Source organism: Oxyura jamaicensis, chromosome 3 (genome assembly GCF_011077185.1).
Source record: "Oxyura jamaicensis isolate SHBP4307 breed ruddy duck chromosome 3, BPBGC_Ojam_1.0, whole genome shotgun sequence".
Lineage (NCBI taxonomy): Eukaryota > Metazoa > Chordata > Aves > Anseriformes > Anatidae > Oxyura > Oxyura jamaicensis.
In genome coordinates, this window is record NC_048895.1 from 67205570 (window position 1) to 67226788 (window position 21219).

The 21219-nt window shown below is 41.7% G+C and overlaps 2 protein-coding genes across 2 annotated transcripts in view; both read right to left on the reverse strand.

The window, feature by feature from the left end:
• Positions 1 to 291: 291 nt before the first annotated feature.
• Positions 292 to 18302, reverse strand: NUS1 (NUS1 dehydrodolichyl diphosphate synthase subunit). Its single transcript, XM_035321881.1, has 5 exons — positions 17894 to 18302; positions 9439 to 9561; positions 7835 to 7987; positions 3558 to 3657; positions 292 to 2831 (listed from the first exon to the last, which is right to left on the reverse strand). Exons 1-5 carry the CDS (start codon positions 18285 to 18287, stop codon positions 2741 to 2743), a joined length of 861 nt encoding a protein of 286 aa, XP_035177772.1. The 5' UTR covers positions 18288 to 18302; the 3' UTR covers positions 292 to 2740.
• A 1955-nt stretch (positions 18303 to 20257) lies between these two features.
• Positions 20258 to 21219, reverse strand: part of LOC118163822 (nephrocan-like) — an 18243-nt gene continuing 17281 nt past the window's right edge. Inside the window, exon 4 of the mRNA XM_035320843.1 lies at positions 20258 to 21019. Within this exon, the coding sequence (XP_035176734.1) occupies positions 20572 to 21019 (448 nt within the window). The 3' untranslated portion in view covers positions 20258 to 20571. The remainder of the gene's footprint in view (positions 21020 to 21219) is intronic.

A 21219-nucleotide genomic window follows, 5' to 3' on the forward strand; every position in this document is an offset into this window, starting at 1 on the left:
GGGAGAGGAAGCAAGCTTTTTATTAGCTGGGAACAAATTTAGCGAGTTCCCAGGACTAAGAGTTTTACAGTAAATGCTTTTACTATGAAAGATTTTGTAATTGCTTCCTAGAACTTGGGAGTGGTTAATAAAAAAACTTGTCCAGTTCTTACAGTATAGCACATGATTTAAGAATAGTATAAAAGAGCATGGAATGTAAAGTTCCCTACTTCCCCTGAGTGGTGTAGCAACATGAATATGGCTACAGCTCCCCAGTCAGAACTATGAAAGTATTCATGTATCACCAAAGGCTGTAGAAAGATTATAGTCTTTTATTGATTTTTTTGTTTTACAGATTCAGATTTAACTTTCAATAATAAAATTCAATAAATTGATTCCCTAATCATAAAAACTAGTTTTACACAGTATGTACAAGTACCCGGAGACTACAGCCATACAGACACCACAGCTGGACCACAGACCTTCACACGGAGCAAGCTGGGGAGAGGTGCTCACTGCAGCGACATACATTCAGAGATCAAGTTGTGGATATGCACAGTGCATTTGGCACAGCTCACTAAAGATTGCCCACACAGGGACAGTAAAAATGATCCCAACTCAGTGATAACATGGATTAGTTCAACTACATTAATTCCATGAGGAACACTTACAATTAAAGTAGCCATCAGAAGAGATTTGATGAACTTGAATCAAATGCAGCTGAACTAATCATTTTTAGTTTCATTAAACATCCCTCTGTAGACATATCCTAGACCATGAGATCTGACTACGATATAAAACACGTCTTTTCAGTTGAGATACGCAGGAGTCTGAGAACCAGTGGCAGCTCAGGTATTAAGTATTCTTTGGCAGTTTGATGCAAATATAAAAAATAGATTACTTTTGAGAACTAAAGTAAGCTTTTCCCATTTGATATCTTTACTGCCAGCACCAGAACTGCTTTAGTGACAGAGTTAGAAGTATATATGGTAATTTATACACCACCTTACATTTTGATAAAATCAAATTCATAACGCCATTAAACTTTAATATTCAAGATTCCCCTCAAACAGGCTCACCATTCACCACAAAACAAAGTAAGTTTAACATTCAGTGAGAACACTTTCCTGTGGTAATGACAAAACCTAGGAAACGTTGCATGATTGCTCATCTGCTCTGCGGTACAGTAATGGTGAACATTGGAGACCTGCAAAGGGCATTCCAGCTCACAGGGAATGTTATTTGATGTCCAAGTGTTAGGTGATTAAACATCCCTATTTCCTTCATGAGACAAAATAGAACTCTTGTAAGTGCAATCTGATCTTAGTATGACAAAAAACACAGCTAACTTTATGCAGTCTTTTAACATTTTTTTTAAAATCAAGCTACAACAGTTAAAATACTGTTTCACAAAGAAGCAAACATTCATTTAAAATCTCACAACTCCCTTTGAAAAGGGGAGGGTTTCCCTTCTAGCGACATACCTATCCTGAAGGAGATAAAGCCAGGCTCATTTTGTAGAGGGGAAAAGCGCCCACACACTTCCAGAATGAAGCATCACAGTTCCACAGCCTGCAGGGCAGAAGGCTGAAATATTAATGTTCATCTCCAGTAATACAGCTCTGAAGATATTGCTCTGTTCAAATGCTGCTATGAAGACTTAATTTCAGATTACTCTCAATACTAGGAGCACAACTAGAATAGGACATTCCACGATGAAGACTCTAGCTAGTGTTGCTATTTAAGTTATCTCAGTTGAGATAGTGTAGAGCAGCTTCATTTGACCTTATTTCTTGTCTGCTGCAGACTTCTGTCTGAGCTTCTAATGCACAGGTCAGGACAAACCTAATAAAAAGCTTAAGCAGACTCCCCTGCTGGGTACACAAGCACAATAAGCAAGTGGCATCAGCCACGGTAGTGGACCAGCACATTTTCAGATTTTTCAGCAAGTGATACCGGAGCCTTAGCTAGTTTGTCACCTTAGGCTAGAATTTTATGTGGAAACAGATATATAAACAATACATAGTACTGTTTATGCCCAAGGAAGACTGACCTGATGGTAGGAGAAGCTTCACTCAAGGCTGTAGGAATACTATGCATTTATCTCAAAAAAAAAAAAAAAAAGCACAGGATGGGTATCAATAAGCAGACTGCTTAATCCACTTACCACAGAAGTGACATTCTTTTTCTTATGGAACTTCTTCCGTATTTCTAGAGCTTGATACCTACTGCTGGCTTAGCCCTGACAGCTAAATAGCAGCCTATTCATATAATTAACAGAACCAATATTGACCTCTGGAATTCACATATTACATAGTAAATGCATAGTAAACCAGGTGGTTAAGTTCCGAAATCCTGACCACGAATAATTAAAAAAATATAAAGCTGATGCACATGAGAGGTCTTCCTCAGATTTAAGGATGTCCAGAGACAGAATTCTAGTTTATACTGTCCTCTGAATTTGACACGACCAAATTCTGGCATGCTCTTTTGGTCGCTAGGACATGAAAGTGAGGTTAAATCAGCTTTGAACAGCTTTGCTTGCAGTAACTGTTGTTTTTAATCAAGCAAACCTATGAATCTCCCCTTCCCCACATATTCTCACGCATTCACACAGACTCTTTAGAAAGGTAAGACACTTTATTGAATTTGTTGATAAATTAAGAAAGGACTATGAACCAGACTTATGGGTCACAGGTGCTTGTAAACAGACATCAATCCCTTTCTGTGGAAAGCACGACTCAGTGTGCTCAGCCAAAAGTCACTTTCCCCAGCGTTGCTCACAGGCTGCATAGCGATGGAGGGCAGAGAAAAAGTCTTCATAGCTGATGTTCTGGTGGGAAGGCAAAGAACTGAGAAAGCAAGTTAGAAAAAGTTAAAATAAGCTTTTATAAACAGATGATTCATACGGCCAGTCAGGAATACCACTACTGAAAGCAAACTTTTATCCTAGTAACCTGGAAAAGTTATTCTCAATACTGTAGTTGTCACACAATTCCATAATTAGCTGCCAGTGTTGTGTCACCCTCTGACTTAAAAAAGCCTATCCATTAAGGTACATGCAGCACTTCAAATTTGTGCGAGAGCTGGAGAAGCAGAAGGTCTGTCCACACATTTTAGATGTCCTATAGATGCTCTCGGAGAGCTTGTATGAGACATACAGCATCTACAGTCAGTTTAGTTATTGTCAAAGATGCAAAATAATCCAAAGGCATTATCTTATAGTGTTGCATGATCCTATCAGGGAGGTTATAAAGGAAATAGAAACTTGCATAGGACTCAAAAATCCATGTAAGTAACCCCAACAGAATCCGGATTGAATTGCTCAGACTAGAAGGTGAGAGAAGTTGTTCCTTAAACCTGAGAGGTAAAGCTTACTGTTGCCTAATCATGACTGAAGCAGCAACAACAGTTCAAAGTATGACAGGTTCTCATTTAACAATTCTTAAATCCTCATAGCAAACTCTGGACATCTTTTAGACATATTTCCTCTTATGGTTATTTCTGTAAGGTAGGTGATGTATTAAAGGCTAGTTAGATATATCAACCTGCTCCCACAAGAATTATAAGCAACTCACATGATCTCTGTCAGTCTGATGTGCCATGGAAGAAACCCTAATGTGCTGTCCACAGGACCAAACTTCAAGACTAAATCAGGATCTGGAAATCCATTTGTACCTGTAAGAACAAGTTAAATTAGGTTTTGTCAAATTCACCAGATTTTTATTTATTTAAGTCCTAAAGAATCTGCTTTTTAATTGAATGCACTGTTATTTTTTTTTTTGTAAAATAAGGCTCCTGAGGAGTCACTAATTAAGAGATCAAGAAAACAGACTGTTCTTGCACAGCCTGAACAGAACTGAGCAAAAGCTTAGCCAGTCACTGCAGGCCCAGATAGACTTCTTTATGTCAGGAAGTTTAAGACTTTGTAAGGCAGTGATATAAACGGTTGGATTGTTTTGAATAGCAACAAACCATAATACTGCTATTCAAACCAATCTGTTCTAGTTTTGTCCCGGCAAACTTGATTTTACTAGCATAGAACATACTGCACCCTGACCCGTACTTGTCAAGTACAGTAAAAGGACCACTAACAAAAAAAAACTCAGATTCCATTGAAAAAAATAAATTGATATCAGACTATCAAGACGACATCTTGTAATAAATATCCTGTCAGACCCCCAGTCATGGAATTCTCAGTATTTAGCTAGACATGCAATTTAGAAAATGACTTTTACAACGAAGTTTCAGACAAACTGTTGCAGGTGACATTTTTCTGGTTAGATGAGTGAGCAAAAAAAAAAAAACACATTACCTTGTTCTTCCTGTTAGTAAGCAGACAGCATGATCCACCCCAGAACAGGACTAGATGATGCTGAAGGAGTTCACTAGGTGCCAACATTCTTACTACTCATACCTTAAGACCCTAGTCACTATTATTCAGCTACTCTAATCCCAACTCTGATGACCTCATTATCTCTGCCCAGGCTCTGGAACTGTGCATACAAACAGGTGTTTAAAAACCAAAAAGCTACATTTTGTTCCCCCAAAAGTTAAGACAAAATACTGTGGTTTGATATACAGTGAAGTCTCCCCAAGATAAGTGAAGCTAATTAAATCTTTAGTAGCTTGCTGTCTTGCTTAACATGAGGGCTTCCTACTGATCTTCTGAGGTAGAAGGCAATCAGTGGCCAAATGACATTATCCACCTTCCATAAACTTCTGGCATGCCTAAGCTACTCCAGACTAGCTCTGACTGACTGGCAATAAGCTTAGAACACTCTTAGTCCAGCTTTCTCTAATTCTAGCAAGTTGCTTAAGGCAACATGTGGAAAACAGTTTAATACCAAGGGGGACCAAAAAAGTAAGTTGGTCTTCATGCACCTACCCGGCTCACCTGAAAAAGCATTCCAGCATTCATAACTCTACTTTGCTACAATGCTGCAACTAGTCACAAGTATTGCATGGCATTTCCTGTTATCCCTCCCATTATCCATTAATTCCACAAGTTGACCGCAAGAATGCTTAGATTGTATAATTTCTGCCTTCAGCAGATGAAAAGCTTAATGCTGTCTACCCACTCTGAACTTCAGATGTTATCTACCAATTTTCTCACTTTTTTTAAAGCAATCAAGAACATTATACAATCCTAAATTTACTCATAGAGGAAAATTAACACCGGAAGAACAAAACAGGGAATTAAGGTCCCATCTGATTTCCCTCCCCCCAAGTTTTGAAACTGAAGCTGGAGATCTCAAAAAAGTTGGCATCCTCCCTTGCCACTGAATCATTGCAATAGTAGTCTTTCTGCCAGAGGTAAATAAGCTATTTTCCCAAGCGTGTGCATTTCTAATGAAGTATTCAGATACAAGAATGCCTTGTGCCACCACTCAGAGCTTATCTCGAAGATAGAAGTATAAAGCAGAAGCTGCTGATTTGTTGGGAAGCTAGTATGTTAGTCTGAAACAGCTCAGCAGGGAAGCAATGAATACTTAAAGTGGGGATTCTGGTGGAAGCAGACAGCTTTACTCATCAGCTGATTCAGAAGCTGAGTACTCCTCAGCTGGCCAGTTCAGCAGCAGGATCTTCAACACTGCAATGGCTTTTCAAACAGGAAAAGACCTTCAGAAAGCCCAGTTAATTCTAATATTTTCTTCTGGTTCCTATCTGAAGAAGGAAAATGAAAATGGATACTGTAGTATTACTGTCAGAACAGCCTATTTAAACACAGTACTGTGCTTTCCACCCTGCATCCATTTCTCTGCCTGCAAATATCAACGCTACAGATACTTATGTGTGGCAACACCCTCAGAGCTGCTAAGCTTAAAGTGCTCTTCAAGTTTAGCACACAAAAGACAAAGATTTGAGAGGGGAATTTAAACAAAAAGCCAAAAGAGCTGGACAACCAAGGGACAGGGATCTGGCAACATCCCTTCCAGATCAGGAGTTCCGTAAGGAAAATATAAAAGAATTTGTAGAGTTGATGGCACCACCCTTCTCCACATACGTTTTCTAGAGCAACTTGAACCGTCTTGTAATCATATTCCTTACTGGGAAGGTAGACAGCAAGCAGACAATGCTACAATGCAGTGGCACCTGCTTTTCTGATAAAAAGCTCGTTAGTTGAGGTGTTGCTCAGAACAACGTACACTTCCAGTGAAGAAAACCCAGGCTGTAAGAATTGGAGCAAGAATGGATAAAGAACCCCAGACAACCCAGAACTGCACCATGTAAGAACCAGACTTCAATAACAGCGTCCTCAACATGAGAAATTATAAAATAAACTACGTTACCATTTTTTGGTAATTTAAATTAAGAGCTGAAAAAGACAAATGTACAGAAGTCACCATGACCCCTAAGAAAATAGCTCCTCAAATATTGCTTTTCAGAATTCCATCTCAATTTAGATTAGCAACTCAGACCTTCACATTCCATATCTTGCAATTAAGGATGCACAGAAGCTAAGCCTGACTACAGCTAAAACAAGCAGTTTCATCAGTTAACTTGGTCATTGAAGAACAGTTCTTCCAACTGTCCTAAACATTAAAACCAAGCAAATTAATAAGCAGGACTAGTTATAGATACTATCCTTAGTTACAAGCCACAGGTTAAACTGCCTACTTTGAGATGTTTACAGTTTTGACAGACTAAAAATCAAGATTTCTTTTCCTGTGTTCAGCTGTCATGCATTACTTGAACAATAGATCTGCTTGATTTTTAAGGCTATGCAGACTAGACCTAATGCTTTTAAGATATGCAGACACTTAAAGTACAAGGATAGAAGATCAGAAACAAGTGTTTGAAAATCTTCAGTTCAGCAGCATCGGCCAAACCACATAGATGGGCATCACTGGCACCAGTTCTTCACAATCAGCGACTGTTTTAGAGAAGAAATTATTCACATCCTTAAGTCACCTTTAGGGTATAATAGGCATCTAAGACATCTACGTTACTCCCTGAGGTGTCATATTAAACACCTGTTTAAACACTCCATTACAGTGAGGAAGTATCATGCAGTACGCCGAAGGGATAGAATTTAGTTTGACATTAAGATTAAAGCATCTCAACTCCCACTGCAGTCAATCTGCCCAGCAATTCGGATGATCAATTATTTGAGAACAAAAAAAAAAAAAAAAAAACAACTCATAATCCAGTTAATGGAAGCCACACTGTAACAGCGTGCCTGCAGACATCCAAGTTCAAGTGTGCTAACTGAAACTCAAATCCTGCCAGGCTAGTCAGTCACAATTAACATGCGTGGATCTTCTAGGAAAGAAGAGTAAGTATTCCAGCTCTGTAGCGTGACTAGGAATTTGAAGTCTTCATCTAAACTGCTCCTCCTCCATGTGAGATGAGGGCAGCCCTGCCCTTTCCACAGCTATTGCATGCAGCCATGCACCTCAGTGCAGTCAGTAATCTGCGTGGATTAGTAATGGAAATAACTAACATGAGTTACACAGAAGCAAAATATCAGCAAGTGCACTATCATTTGCACCCAGGGCAATAGTTTGGCAGCTGTAACTGCTTTAATTCCTCTAACTGAATCTAGAAAAAGGACACACAGGCTTGTGGCTTGCTATCTTCCAATAAATTAACCTTAGGTATAAATCTAGTTTTAACTGATCTCAGCAGTACTTTTTTCAGAAAGTTCATTACAGAATTTACAAGCTCTGTGGGATGTTCTGTAAAGATCAGACTCCCAATTTAGCTTAGCATTTCCTTTCAGGCTCTTTATTTAAACAGAAAGCAGAAACAAAACATCAAGAAATGTTTAGCGTAAGTCTGAAAGCAACACTTATCATGATAAGAACACAGATTAACATCCCCCCCTCACCACAGACTGTGTCATACTTACTACTTAACAAGTTGTCTAACTCATTCACGTCCAGGTCTGTATACGTTCTTTGCTGCTGTGCTACCAACTGACAAAAGTTCTGAGCAGCTTTTATTATGTCTGCTTTTCCATCTTCTGGAGACAGCACCTTCAATGTAGATTGGCAATTTAAAACTGAAAGTACAAAACACAGTTTAAAAGCAACAGAAATATGGTTGCTTTGAATGCGCTTTAAATATTCACAGGATATATGATGGAAAGTAACTTAGTTTACTTCATACATCATACAACTAGTCAGATATATCATCCAGCTATTACAGAAATGAGTAAGAAACATTTAGATTTGCTGTATTACTAAAAAGCAAGCTTGAAGCAACTGTTTTGAGTAGTCTTGTGAGATGCAGTTTAATTAAAGTTGGTCTTGAAACGTAGAGACTGTTCCAGGGAATTTACATTGGTTTTTATCATGCTGCCAGGCAAAGCAGTAAGAACAGGCTGCAGAGCTACTGACTTGAAGGTGGCAAGCAATGCAGGAAGACTGGCAGTTCAGTAAAGAAAAAGCAAATCTAATTCTTATCCTATACAAGGAAGGTGCTTTAACAGCTACTTTGAACATTCATATGACAGTATGACTAAGTCGAGGCCCTCCCTGAATATAAGATTTCCATAGCACTTCATTCTTGATGCAAGAATTGCAATACTGATCTAAGATTACTACAGAGAAGCTAGATAATACTACCATTATCCATTAGTCTGTAATTATGACTGTAATTTAAGAGACATTTCACAACAACCTTATCCATGTCTACACCATTGTGAGGCAGGAGTCCTCTCACACAATGAAACTTTTATCACAGTGCGTTCCGCTATGATACCTAGGAGGTACGTACAAAAGAAGCTGAAGACTACAAATCACCAGTTTACTACACCCAGCTTGACGTAAGTGGATTAAATACAGCACTGTTACTGTGCTTTGTATCTGCGCACACATTAGACTGATACAAAACACATTACAGTTATTAACCAGATACTTAAAAACCAGCATTTCTTAAAACTGCAGAGTCTTCAGTATTACAAGAGACAGGATGCAGTCCTAAGAACACTCAAAAAAGCTCTGTCCAAAGGTCACCACAATAAAATAATTTGCTTGAAAACATTTGATTGATTTATCATATAGAGAAATAGCCTTTAACATCACATCAGTACTGATAGATAAAAGACACGTAGCTTTACTTTTGGCAAGAAACAAGAAATTGTTTCCTATTATAAACTGGACAGATACCAGTTTGTTCTAAGTAGGAAGCATCTCACTCTAACAGTGGCAAGTTGAGCTACACCAATACATTAAAGTGTGTGGCACAATAGCCAGACTAAAGGGAAGATCCAGCTAGGCAGTAATGATTGCTAGGAGCAGGGAAGAACAACACCTCACTATTAATTATGAACAAGCAATCACAATGAAAGTTTAATACTAGCCCACGAAGGCCATACATGTTCTGATAATCAGTAGGTTATGAAAGAAAAGGTCATAGTACAGAGAAATGTACTTAAGTAACAGCAGTTATGATTTATATACAACTATTTAAAGTCATACCAATTCCCTACCTAGCCACAATTCACCTTACCTTGATCAGCTATGTCTTGATTTGCAAATTCCATGGTGTATTTAGAACAATCTATTCCTAAGAGTTCCTGCTGCTGTTTTAAAATTTCATCCATCAGTCTTGAATTATTCCTCTTGAAAATACCTTTAAAAAAAAAAGTTGCACATCAGCCACCTTCTGTAGAGTACTACAAAAACAAATCTGACACTGTGCAGGAGGAAAAAAGAATCGGGCAGTCAGTGCTGGTTCCTAACTGGATTTCACAAGTACGGTAAGAATCCAAAGCAAATGCTATAGCACATGACTAATTTCAGTGACCTTGCAAGAACATATGCAGGGAGACAACTCTCATGTGCTTTTTTGTTCCTCTTTCACTCAGCCTGGTTTAAGTAGCAAGCTGCAACTGCATAACAGGTAGTTTAAGAATCATTTCACTGTCCCTGGTATGCTGAGCACCAGTTTGATAGCAATACTCTACCAGCACAGGAAGATCAAGTCACCTTAACACCAATTTTTTTCACTGCCCCACACTACCAGGGATTTGCTGTCGACATCAGCTACCAGTTACTGCCACATCATTAAAGCCACGGGCTATCAGAGCAAGTCACCACAAAACGAGCCAAAGGCTAAATCAGTGTCGGTTGACATTGCCAATGCCACAGATTTCCTAATATGAGAATTTCACAAGCTACATACTGTGAGGAGCAATGCAGTCCCCAAGGCCTTCTTAATGCTTATACACTTATTGTAGATGCATTTTGAGCACAAGAGACTACAAGAACTTGGATAGGCAAACATACTTGGATTTCTGCTCCGAAGTATATTTTAGCTTTTAGTAGTGATGCCACGCAACTATTTCTAACAACAAGCCACAGTAAAGCGTTAAAGCTTAAATATTTACAATGAAAGACTGTGGCTAAGCATATTTACTTAGGATCTGATAATGCTTTTATCACTTGGCATTCGGGGTTGTTACTAAGAGCTTAGGTTTCATTCAGGGATCCTATATCAAGGACTTCTGCTGACCAGTCTAAAAGCATGCACACAATCAGCTTACCACTCAAGAAAACACCAAATGGATACCCAATTTCCCAGTCACGCTTATGATTTAATCAACTCAACCAGATTCTGGGATTATAAACTGCTACAAACATCAGTTTCCTTATCAGTAGTGGGCCAAATAGCACAGAAGGGTTAAGATCATGATACATTAGGAGTTAATTTGCAACATGAAGACATAAAACATATTTAATACACTAGTGAGCTTGTGGGTCTATATAGACTTCATTAGAGGTTCTAATAGGTGTTTAATGCACATGCTTTTCTTCATATCCTGGCCAATTCCTGCAAAAAAAAAAATAGTTTACTTCATTACACATCTTAGGGATTCTTATAGCTGATTTCACATACTGGCAGATGAGCAAATCTCAGTAAGACAGCAATCTTGCCAGACGTATGTGTCAGACAACACTTCCACTAATGTTGAATTCATCCCGATTGTTACACTTTGTGCTCCTGCTTACTAGTATATAATTATATACAGTAGGTGCTGAGATTGCTTTATGCAATGCTGCTTGCTATGACTACTTGGATGAGCCTGCTTTGCGCTATCAGTAGCGCTGAGTATCTTCCTTACACTTCAGGTCAGCACCAGTGTAGCTACAATGCTGCTAGTTCAGGGCCACCTTCAAGAAGGATCTGTACAAGACTGTGCCTCACACCTGTAGTAAGTCACTTGGTTTACAGCCACTCCGAGACCAAAATATAACCTTCAATATTCACAAAAAGAGTTGGCATAATCAGGGAAAGCGCTGCTGTTTCCTTCCCCACCCAACACTAACATCATCAATTGTTTTCTCATGAAGGTATTGCTATTCAAGTCAAAGACTGGTGGGCCAGATTTAAGGATCCACTCTTCAGCTCTGAAGTAAATGAAGACACTAAGGAGAACAGACTAAAGTGCTTACTGAGCTCTGAAACAAAAAAGTCCTTCACACACACAGTACATGCTGAAGACATGCCACATGCATCAATGAGCTCTAGCTGATCATCACCAGCATTTTACTTTACTCTCATTTAGCTTGTCCATCTCCTTAGTTGTTAAAATCTGGATCCTATTCTGTTTTTGGAATAGCAGGTAAGCTGTAACCTGTTGTTGTTTTATTATGCATTTGTAGCACATCTTTTGAGAAAGATGTCTGCATTGAATGCCAACTGATCCACCAGTCCTGACACACCTGCAGATTGCCTGCAGAGATGATCCCAAAGCACATCAGAGGGATTTAATTTAAATTTCATTTAGAACCAATAGCATCTGGGAACTTTACTCTGTCACTGTTTTCTCACTCAATGCACAAGAGACTTTCTTATGACTGCACAGGATAGCAAAGATGTAGGCAGCAGCACACATGGCCCAAACTCACATTTTACTTGAAAAATTTTATATGTGGTTGTAGCTCAGATACTTACTCCCTTCCCTTACAGTATCTCAAAAATTCGATTTGTCTACAAGTTGAATTTCTTTAAACTTAATTTGAAAATATATTCAAGCTAGTTCTGAAGATGCTGTTGCTGATTTATACATGATAAGCATAGTAAAATAGTGAGTATAGCAATTCAGTAACACAACTCCAGTGTCTCAAAGCAGGAAAATAAGCCTTTGTTTAATACTACCTCCCAATTTTGTTCAGTCTTCCATACAAGTTGAAAGTGAGTCCACAATATGATTTTAATAGGAAAGTTCGTTTGACGAGAGGTCTAATCTTTTAATAATACTATAACTGTTTGATGTTAAGCAGGGAAAATTTCAGCACTACCATGGTTTTTGGATATAGAGCAAACATGAGATTTTCACAATTCCTAATTAGAAATAATTCTCATTTCTGAAAGGCATGCTAGAGGAGTGCGTATATTCCAGCAAATTGTTTTAAGAATTATGTATATTTAAGCACTACCACTCCCAAAGCAAAAGAATATAGAACTTCATTTTTTTTTATTTTTTTTAAACAAATACTGAGAATGCGTTAGCTATTTCTAGGTATAGTTCTTTCTACAACACGAGCTGCAAGCCCACTACTGATCATTAGTTCCCAGCCAGACTACAGCTGAGACAAACCAGAGGAACTGGGGCTTTCTTCCATTACACAGCTCTTTCTGTGACATGCCTTGGGCTCTGTTGCAGAGTAGTTATAAGCCATGCCATTCGCAATCAGCTGTGGTGCTGCAGCATAGAGACCGTCAGTTAGAGACCAACAAACATAGATCCTGAAGGTCCACAGGTGCAGCAGAAGCAGGGCACATAACTGGGTGAACCCCCGGCCCCAAGGAGCACCAGGCAGTGTCAGCCAATCGTCCAGCTGGACAACCACAGCCACCACCTGCTCATGGCTTGGTGACCCCCTGTGGTTCAGGACTCTCAGTTGCCCTGCTATTTAAAGCAGCATAGTCTGGTAATACACAGAAGAGTCTCTTCCCTACAAGAGAACCTTACTAAAGCTGAGCGTAAGGAAGAACACAGCTCCATAGCGTTTCAGTTACTTTTTCTCAACTCTCTTCCAATGCCAACAGTCATCCAGTAACAAGCCTGTTTGAAGCATCAAACCATTAACAATTTGAGAAACATCAGATCTCAACCCAATTCAAATAACGTACTTGGAAGAAACTGTTATAACACACCAACAACTTCTGCCTACATCCCTATGTTGGATCATGATGGCTGCAGTTTAGTGCAAGATAGCCGGGTTTCTGTCATTGCATTAGACCTCACAGGACATTAAGAGCTAGAAAACGCCTTATGCTCTTCTATTCCAAGAATCCAGAAAAAAAAAAATAGAAGCCATGTTTGAAAATAGCTCAAGTCACTTCAGTTTCATCCAAACTGAAGCCACTGAAACCATAGCTAACCAAGCAAGGAGAATTCAGAGCAGCACTAGGCAACCACTCCTCCCACATTTCTTCTTGAAGGGTCATGCTGTGCCAGGACAACAAGAGTTCACCAACAGCCAAGACAGAAGATCACAGCTTCCCCACTACCCAGGCCTGTAAAAAGATTACTTTGTACAGATTAGCACTAGACCATATTACATATGCTGTCTGAGGAACCCGCCAGCTGAACACCGAAACAATTGCTGAATGTGAAGTTTCACATGGTCAGAGGACCCACAGCAGAAACTATACAAGCTTGGTATCTCGCAAGTGTTCCAGTGACAAAGCCACAACACACTTGTCTCCTCCATCTAGGTGAGCACACTGAGTACACAAACAGCTTTATGCATTGATTACATCTACTCAACTACCAAATAACCTGGAGGAGCCTAGAAGTCTAGGATGAAGCTAATAAAAATTTAGTTTCTTACTGTACTTTATTCTTTCAAAGAATTTCTAAAAGAAAATTGGTCAGAAGTAAAAGCTCACTGGAGAGCTAAATCCATTATAAAGAAACTCAAGTTCTCAGCACAGTAAGAAGTACTACAGGCTTTAACAAGACTTCAAGCAGAAGCATCTCTTTAGGAGCTCCAAGTATTGAAATGCCAAGATTGTGCATGCCCCCTGCAAATGCTCCAGACTTGTCCCAGACTATTTCAGGAAAGCTTCTGATAACAGAAATAACTAACACTCAAGGAACATCTCATGACTAGCAAGTAACTTCAACAGGAGAAGCTATCTAACAGCGGTCAAAGGCTACCCAGCAGGTTGGCTCAGCTGCTGCTATATAACTGCAGCCACAGCCTTCTGCCCGCAGGAGAGCTGCATTACTTCATCTGAGATAAGATCTTGACTAGCAGATGGATTTCTACCAAGTAAGAGGACTGGGAATGCAGAAGTCCACAAAAATAAATCCCTGATCAAAAACCTATTTAAATCAAGATTTAGTCAACCCAAATTTGATAACCAAGGCACACACACAGTAGCACAAACCTTATTAGTGCTTTGTTTTGTTGCACAGTCACAAAGTACTTTGAAAACTGGGAGAAAGAAAAAGGCCCCTAAACACCAGAGACATCACCAGAATGCCATCTTAGGCCCTGCTTGGGAAAAGTGTCTGGTTTCCACACCACAAGATATATCACACCACATTTATTACAGCACAAGACAAACTGTATTACAGTCCTCTTGCATTATGCAAGGACTCTTACTCCAGTCTTCTGGAATACTGAGTTTCGCAGATTCAGAGAAGACAGCCAGGTACCCTGTAAGGTTCCACAAATAGTATTTGGCATCTCTGTACCATACTGAGTTCTCTTATCATCATCCATGAGAGTCCGCTAACTGCGGAGAAGCTGTCCTTGTAGTTACTAGTGCAGCTGCTGCAACACACCAGGGTCAATTGGGATGCAGTTAACTTGTTTTGAAGAACAGAGGGCATCTTCTTTTTAGCCAGTTTGTCAAAAACACAGAAAGTCACTACTATAAACACACAACCAGCTTATCTGCTATTTCTTCTTAGAAGAATGCCACACTTCCCCCTTTTCCCCATAGGCAATCATCCAATTAAGGTAGATTTTTAATTTAAGCCTTCTACAGGAAGCTGACAAAGCATTTCCTTCCAGGGGACACAGCCATGGAAGAGCACTCTTGTAAACACAGTTTCCTGCTTCAACGAGAAAAATCTCACTAGTACAAGGATGCAGTGAAGGAAGAAACAAAGCACACTCCACTCCATTTAACTAAGAAACAGAGCCCTGGCCACACCTTTGCTGGGTCAATGGTTAATAGAGCCATACAAGCACAGCCCCTCCCTGCACCAACTCAGCACACCACAGCTAAGTCCCACCATCTGAGAAGATGAAAATGAGCAAAGCATAACTAAGGTTCACCCTCTGCTACTGAGGGCAGCACACAGTACGAGCCTTTTTCAGTTTCACTTACTACTGTTACTGCTGAGGGTCCCGTCCATCCGTCACTACCATTCAGAACTGGATTTAGCAACAAGTCTGCAAGGCACTACAATGCCCTACTTAGCCATAAGCCCATCTGGAAGCGCTCCATGCTCAATCCAGGCACCGTAAGGGGCTTAGCACGGAGAGAAAGGGTAATACCCACTATCACCAACAGTCCACGTACACTTGAGCCACGTGAATGACTACTTGCTCAGAGCTCACTCTCTGACGCCGTTTTAAAGACGCAAATTCCTTTTTCTGTGCAAACCACAGATATGACTGGTATCCCAGAAAATGCACTGAAGGCCTGTGAAGAACATGGACGTGTAATAGCAGGCTAGTCTCATCAAGTCTGAGAGTTTGGCAAAAGCTAATGGTTTAAAACCACTTCACTGCTGTGGATTAAGGCTTGCCTTCATCAATTATGTACCAACAAATTGGAACTCAAGCTGCTAATTAAACCAGCATAGCAAAGGGACCAACAGAATTAGCTATGGAAAAATATCATTTCCTGAGCCGAAAGTCATGAGATCACACCTACATTTTCAGATTTTAAGGGTATTATCAAAACTTAGACCCATGCTTAAGTTGCATGCTAGCAACTAATACATGGGAACAGCAAACAAGCTCTATACAAAATAATCTATTTCTGAACTGCTGACAGAGATGATTGTTCTGCAAGGTTACTTCAACTGGAATCCTCTTCAGAGGTCATAACCTTGTCATTTGTGGCCATCATCTTTACAGTCCTGTAACAGTCCGTCTCAGATCTGACTAGATCTCAGCACGTGTTCTGGAGAAGCAGAAGTAGCTTTTCCACAGAAAAAACATATGTGATAGAAGTGCTGACGTCTCCTTTCCAGACAGGATCTCAGTGACAGCAGCTGCTTAAGCACTTGCAAGTGACCTCTCCCTGCTCAGTGCTGTTCACCTTGCAATCATTCAAATATGATGAGTGAGAGCAGTAAGAAATGTGATTCTCAGCTGGATCTGTTCCTCAGGTCAACTCGTGTACATATTTGCACAGCACAGAGATCTGAAGAGATTAAGTGTACATTAACAATAGGCAATAGTGCAGATAACTTGAGGTTTGATAGAAAGTACGGGGACCCCATACAGTCAAGTTTCTCTCTTCAGGCCACGATGGAAAATCCTACTCTTGTTTACTATCAATATTGGGTCTGCTCCACTTAGCCTGGTTGAACGCTTTCCAAGTTGAGAGCAAAAACATCAATACATAAATGACTCTTCAGAAGGCACTGTCTTCTCTGTCCTTGAGCTTACACGCATTTTATACCATTGCTTGGCTTCCAAATGAGGAAGCAAGTATTCGCCCACTGAAACACAATGTAACCAAGTTCTGCAAGGGCCCTACAGAGGTCAGTTTAAAATTGGTAAGCGACTAGTGTTAAGCTCTGTTTCTTACAAAGATCTTAGAAAGTCTGGTGAAAGTCAGGCCACTTGAGTCTTGTATTACATATGAATGACCAGACATGAAACACAACCTACCAGTGGCAGTCATAAACAAACAAACAAAAAAACACACACAGAAGCCTATACTCAGGGAAAGGCCTTCTCAGATGCTTTTGCTCCCTTGATCACAACAGATTTCACCTATTGTGGTAGGATACACAGTTGAGTTTCTCCTGAAAGACCACAAGACAAGTGTTACAGACAGTACCTCTACCCTGCCATAAATATACAGGGCTGGTCTAACTTGCACAATATCTCTAGATGGCCATCAGAAGTGGCTCAAAACAGCAGCTGAACACTGGTGTCTGATAGTCTCACCACTGACATTAAGCACACCGAGATCTTCAGCACAAAGCTTTCTCCTCTAGAGAGGGCAGGAGCATAGGAGGCCATCCATCTCTCAGATTATCAGCTCTTCTGAGCTGAAAGCTTGCCTAGTCTCAGTTGCAGATTATCCCTCAGCAGCTGGGCAGGAAGTTCAGCTAAGGAAATCTTGAATACGGCTGGTTTCATCTTCTCAGCAGGAAACAGCACGAGGATGACTTTTCCATCATTGCTGCACAGAATCTGAGCAATCTGCTTGCTCAGATTGCTTGTAAGAAGAAACTCCGATTTAACCTTAACGATTCTGAGTGATGCGGAATCAAGATATCTACAAAAGCAAGAGTGCGACAGCTTTACACCTGAGACCCAATAACAAATGAAATCAAAGATCAGACACAAACAACACCAGAGCTTTCACAGGTGTTGGCCCAGAGCTAACTCAAGCTTTGTTTATCACAGGTGCTTATGCTGAATGCAGACTATTTCTTTCTGTTCACCAGACCCATTTGAGTTCATACCCATTTGAGTTCATACCCATTTGAGTTCAACTACCTGTCAACACTGTCTCTTCACAGGAGAATCAATGCATAAGAACAGGTGTCTACTGACACCCACACCCAGTCCTGGATGCCCATATAGTGCTCAAACAGAACCTGTGGGTGCACAAAGCTCTCAGCTCTCCACCAGCAGACCCCAATGGGCACAGTGCCCAGGTGCCAGAGGCTCTGGCCAGCTAGGGACCGAGGACGTAGCTGCGGAAACACCCTCCAGAAGCAGGGCCGGGGCACCCCCCCACTCACCGTTATGGTCGTAGACACTGACGTAGGAGATGCCCACCGCCATGCACCACACCACCAGGCTGGCCATGTCCGCGTAGCTCGGCTCCTCCTCGGTCACCACCAGCCCCACGTGCACCGGCAGCTTGCGCAGCGCCTTCCCGTCGAGCCGCCAGCGCTGCCGGCCCAGTGCCGCTCCGCGGGGCCTCATCCTCCTCCTGCCCCCCCCGCCGCATTCCCGTCGCGGCGCGGTGCCGGCCGGCCGCAGGGCCAGCGCGGCGGGGGCGAGCAGGGCGCAGGAGGCGGCGATGACGGCGGCGGCGGCGCGCGGCGCGGCGAGCAGGGCGCGCTGCAGGCAGAGCAGGGCGCGCAGCAGGGCGTGCAGCGCGCGCCACGCCAGGCCCCCCGCGCCGCTCATGGGGGCGCGCGGCGGCGCCAACGGCCGCGCCTAACGGCCCCAACGGTAACGGCGCGAGGCGGGCCGGGATGGGGCAGGGGAAGACCGGAGGGTGCCGCCGCCTCAGGAGCGAGCCGCCGCCCGCCCCGCCATCGCCTCAGTGAGCCCGCGGCCCCCGCTCGGCCGCCACCGCCGCCCGCGCCGCCATGTCCCGGCCGCTGCCCAGCCCCTTCCCCTCTCACCCCCACACGCGCCCGCACGCCGTTGGCCGCCCAGCCCCACAGCGTCACTTCCGCCCACGGGGAGGGAGTGACGTGGCGCTGCGGGAAGGGGAGGGGTGGAGGCGGGAGGGGCGTGGCCTAGGGGTGATGGGCGTGGCGGGTGGGCAATGGGTTGAGCCCGCGTTTGGTGGGCGGGGCTTAAGGGCGATGGGTGGGGCCTAACGGTGAGGTGGGGAGGTAGCAGCCAGGTGCGCCCGGCAGCCATCATGGCCGCGCCCCCGCCCCCAGGGGCGGCCATCTTGTGGTGGCCCCGGGGAGCCGCGCACGGCAGGCCGCCAGTCCGTGGCCACAGGGACCCCGCGTTTCCTGAAGCCTCCCTGCCTTGGCTTTAACAACCCCTAGACCAAACGCCCTGGAGGCACAAACTCTGTTCTTCACAAGCAAAACACGGAGCAGGAGCTATCCAGCTCCCGAAGAGATGGGAAGGCTGAAATGACACAAGCAGGCACCTAAAGCTCTCTACTGAAACGCTCCACCAATACAAAATAAAATGATAAATCCCATACCATGAAAATGTTTTTTCTTGTTCAGAAAGTAAATAAATCATCCTAGGGCAATATCCAAACAAGAGCAATACCCAACAAAAATAACATTAAATATGATAGGGGTGCGTGTGCCGTTCCGTAAACATCTAAATCTTCATCTACCATCAGCATAGCTGCTGACAACATGCGAATGTTAAACTGTAAAGCTAAATTAACTTTCATCTCTTTGTTTAAGTTGTGCAGCTTGATGTTTGGGTGCCTAAGAAACCCAAGCGTCAGTTGCGTTTGCCTTGGTGCTGTAACGCACTAGCTGCACTCTGACATCTGACAAAACAGACCTTATGAATGTGAGTGATTATTCGGTTACTGAATGCCAGCAGAAGATAAAGAATAATAGAAACTGTTTGCTTTGAAAAGTAATTTGCTGGTGTTATTGCTCCTTACTTATCAGCTGAGATTTATGAACTGCCAGGAAGCCCCTTAGATTACTGTTTGTAATTCACTGGTTTTAGTGGTCTTGGTATTCCAATTTTGTTTAATTTTCAAGCGCTTTGGGAACCACTTGATAATATTTGCACATACATCAGAGCTGATGCATATACCGTGAAGCCCTTTTGTGTTGCAAAAGCCTGGAAGGTTCCCACCAGCGGAAGGGGGCACTTGCAGTGTGTACTGCCACATCAACCCCAAAGTATTACACGTACAGCAACTTGAGTTATACGGTAGTCAAATAGCTATTCAGCTACCAAAATAAACTCTTAGAATAACTTTGTCTCATTGGACCTTACCCTAGTATTTGGCAGAGGTAGAAAGCTACTTCCTGAGAATATCCCCTTTTCTGTTTACAGTCGTGGAAATGGGTCAAACCCAACCCAGTGTTTTCATGCATCACTATTAATTAACTTTGGAACAAGTACTAAATCTCATTAACCAGGACTGATTCTTCTGTTTGTTGTAGTTGCTAGATGAGCCTTCTAAGTGTTCTGCCTGGAGCTCAGTTAATTTAGTCTAATGTCATTTAAAATAGTCTAAAATAAATAAAAGAGGCAAGTATTTCTGGAAAACTGAAATTCATTTTTCAAAAGCAAGGATCTCTAAACAATCCTGAGAAATAACCCATGTCAGTGTAACTCTCCATCTTGAACTGCGTTTAAATGTGTTGAATGCCAGACTACAGGTAATAGCATCTTGCAGTATTGCAGGATTTTATTTATGGGGTTTTTATGCAACTCTAAGAATGCTCTACTATAAAAAGGTCCATACAGAGTTAGAGTGCTTTTCTAAGAGATTGTTATTGTATTCTTATTTCCCTCAAGCTACATAGTACTAATGGCATTGAAAAACAGCCAATTCTTTTACAATTTTCAGTTTACAATGGCATCGTTATTATAGCCCTTCTGTCACCAGCTATTAACATTTATAGTATGAATTAAAGAGGAAAATTTAATGGCAGCCCAGCAGGCTGGTTGTCAGTAGTTATACTGATGGTGGTGGGCAGCTCTAGACAGCTTTCAGATTCACCATAGACTAACCGTGGGGTTAATCTAGTTCATAATCATAGTAATCATCATCTGTGTTTACTGCGACGCTGGCAGCCTCATTGAGTTTCATTTTCTTTCTGTCCTCTTTGCCTTTTTCCATGGAAGACAGATTATCTTCGCAGTGCTGCAGAATCTTTTTGGAAGACATCCAGCTTTCTCCCCGGCTTTCTGCTGGTGCCGCACACTGCCCTCCCCTGACATCCGTTCCTTTGGCCATCAGCACTCTTCTGGTTCTGAGAAGGTCACAGGTGCAATTCCAAGGGTTTCCGTCTAAATAGAGATGCCGGAGGCGAGGTAAATACTCTAAGACTTTGCGATCCAAGGCAGATATCTTGTTGTTCCGTAAATTTAAAACCTGAAGCTGTTTCAAGTCTTTCAGTTCTTGTTCTCCAACGTCCTCTATATCATTTCCCTTTAGATCCAATCTAGCAAGGGTATCTGGAAGTCTGAATAAAAATAAAACAACACAAATATTTTATGCTTATTATATTGATTCTGCTTGTCCAAGCACATCTGACATATTAAATAAAACTATCACTAACAAAAATGTAGTCTTTCAAAAAAAAAAAAAAAAAAAAAAAAAGTAGTGGTCCTGAAATGTTAATATTTTTTTTTTTTTTTTTTTTTTTTTTTTTTTTTTTTTTAT

What these genes read in the sequence shown, in the direction of transcription:
- NUS1 (XM_035321881.1), bottom strand. Translation starts at nt 18,287, where the DNA reads ATGAGCGGCGCGGGGGGCCTGGCGTGGCGCGCGCTGCACGCCCTGCTG. An exon ending in TCAAGACATAGCTGATCAAG is followed by an intron (nt 7,988 to 9,438) that starts GTAAGGTGAATT and finishes TTGTACTTTCAG; the next exon opens with TTTTAAATTGCCAATCTACA. An exon ending in ATCAGACTGACAGAGATCAT is followed by an intron (nt 2,832 to 3,557) that starts GTGAGTTGCTTA and finishes TTGCTTTCTCAG; the next exon opens with TTCTTTGCCTTCCCACCAGA.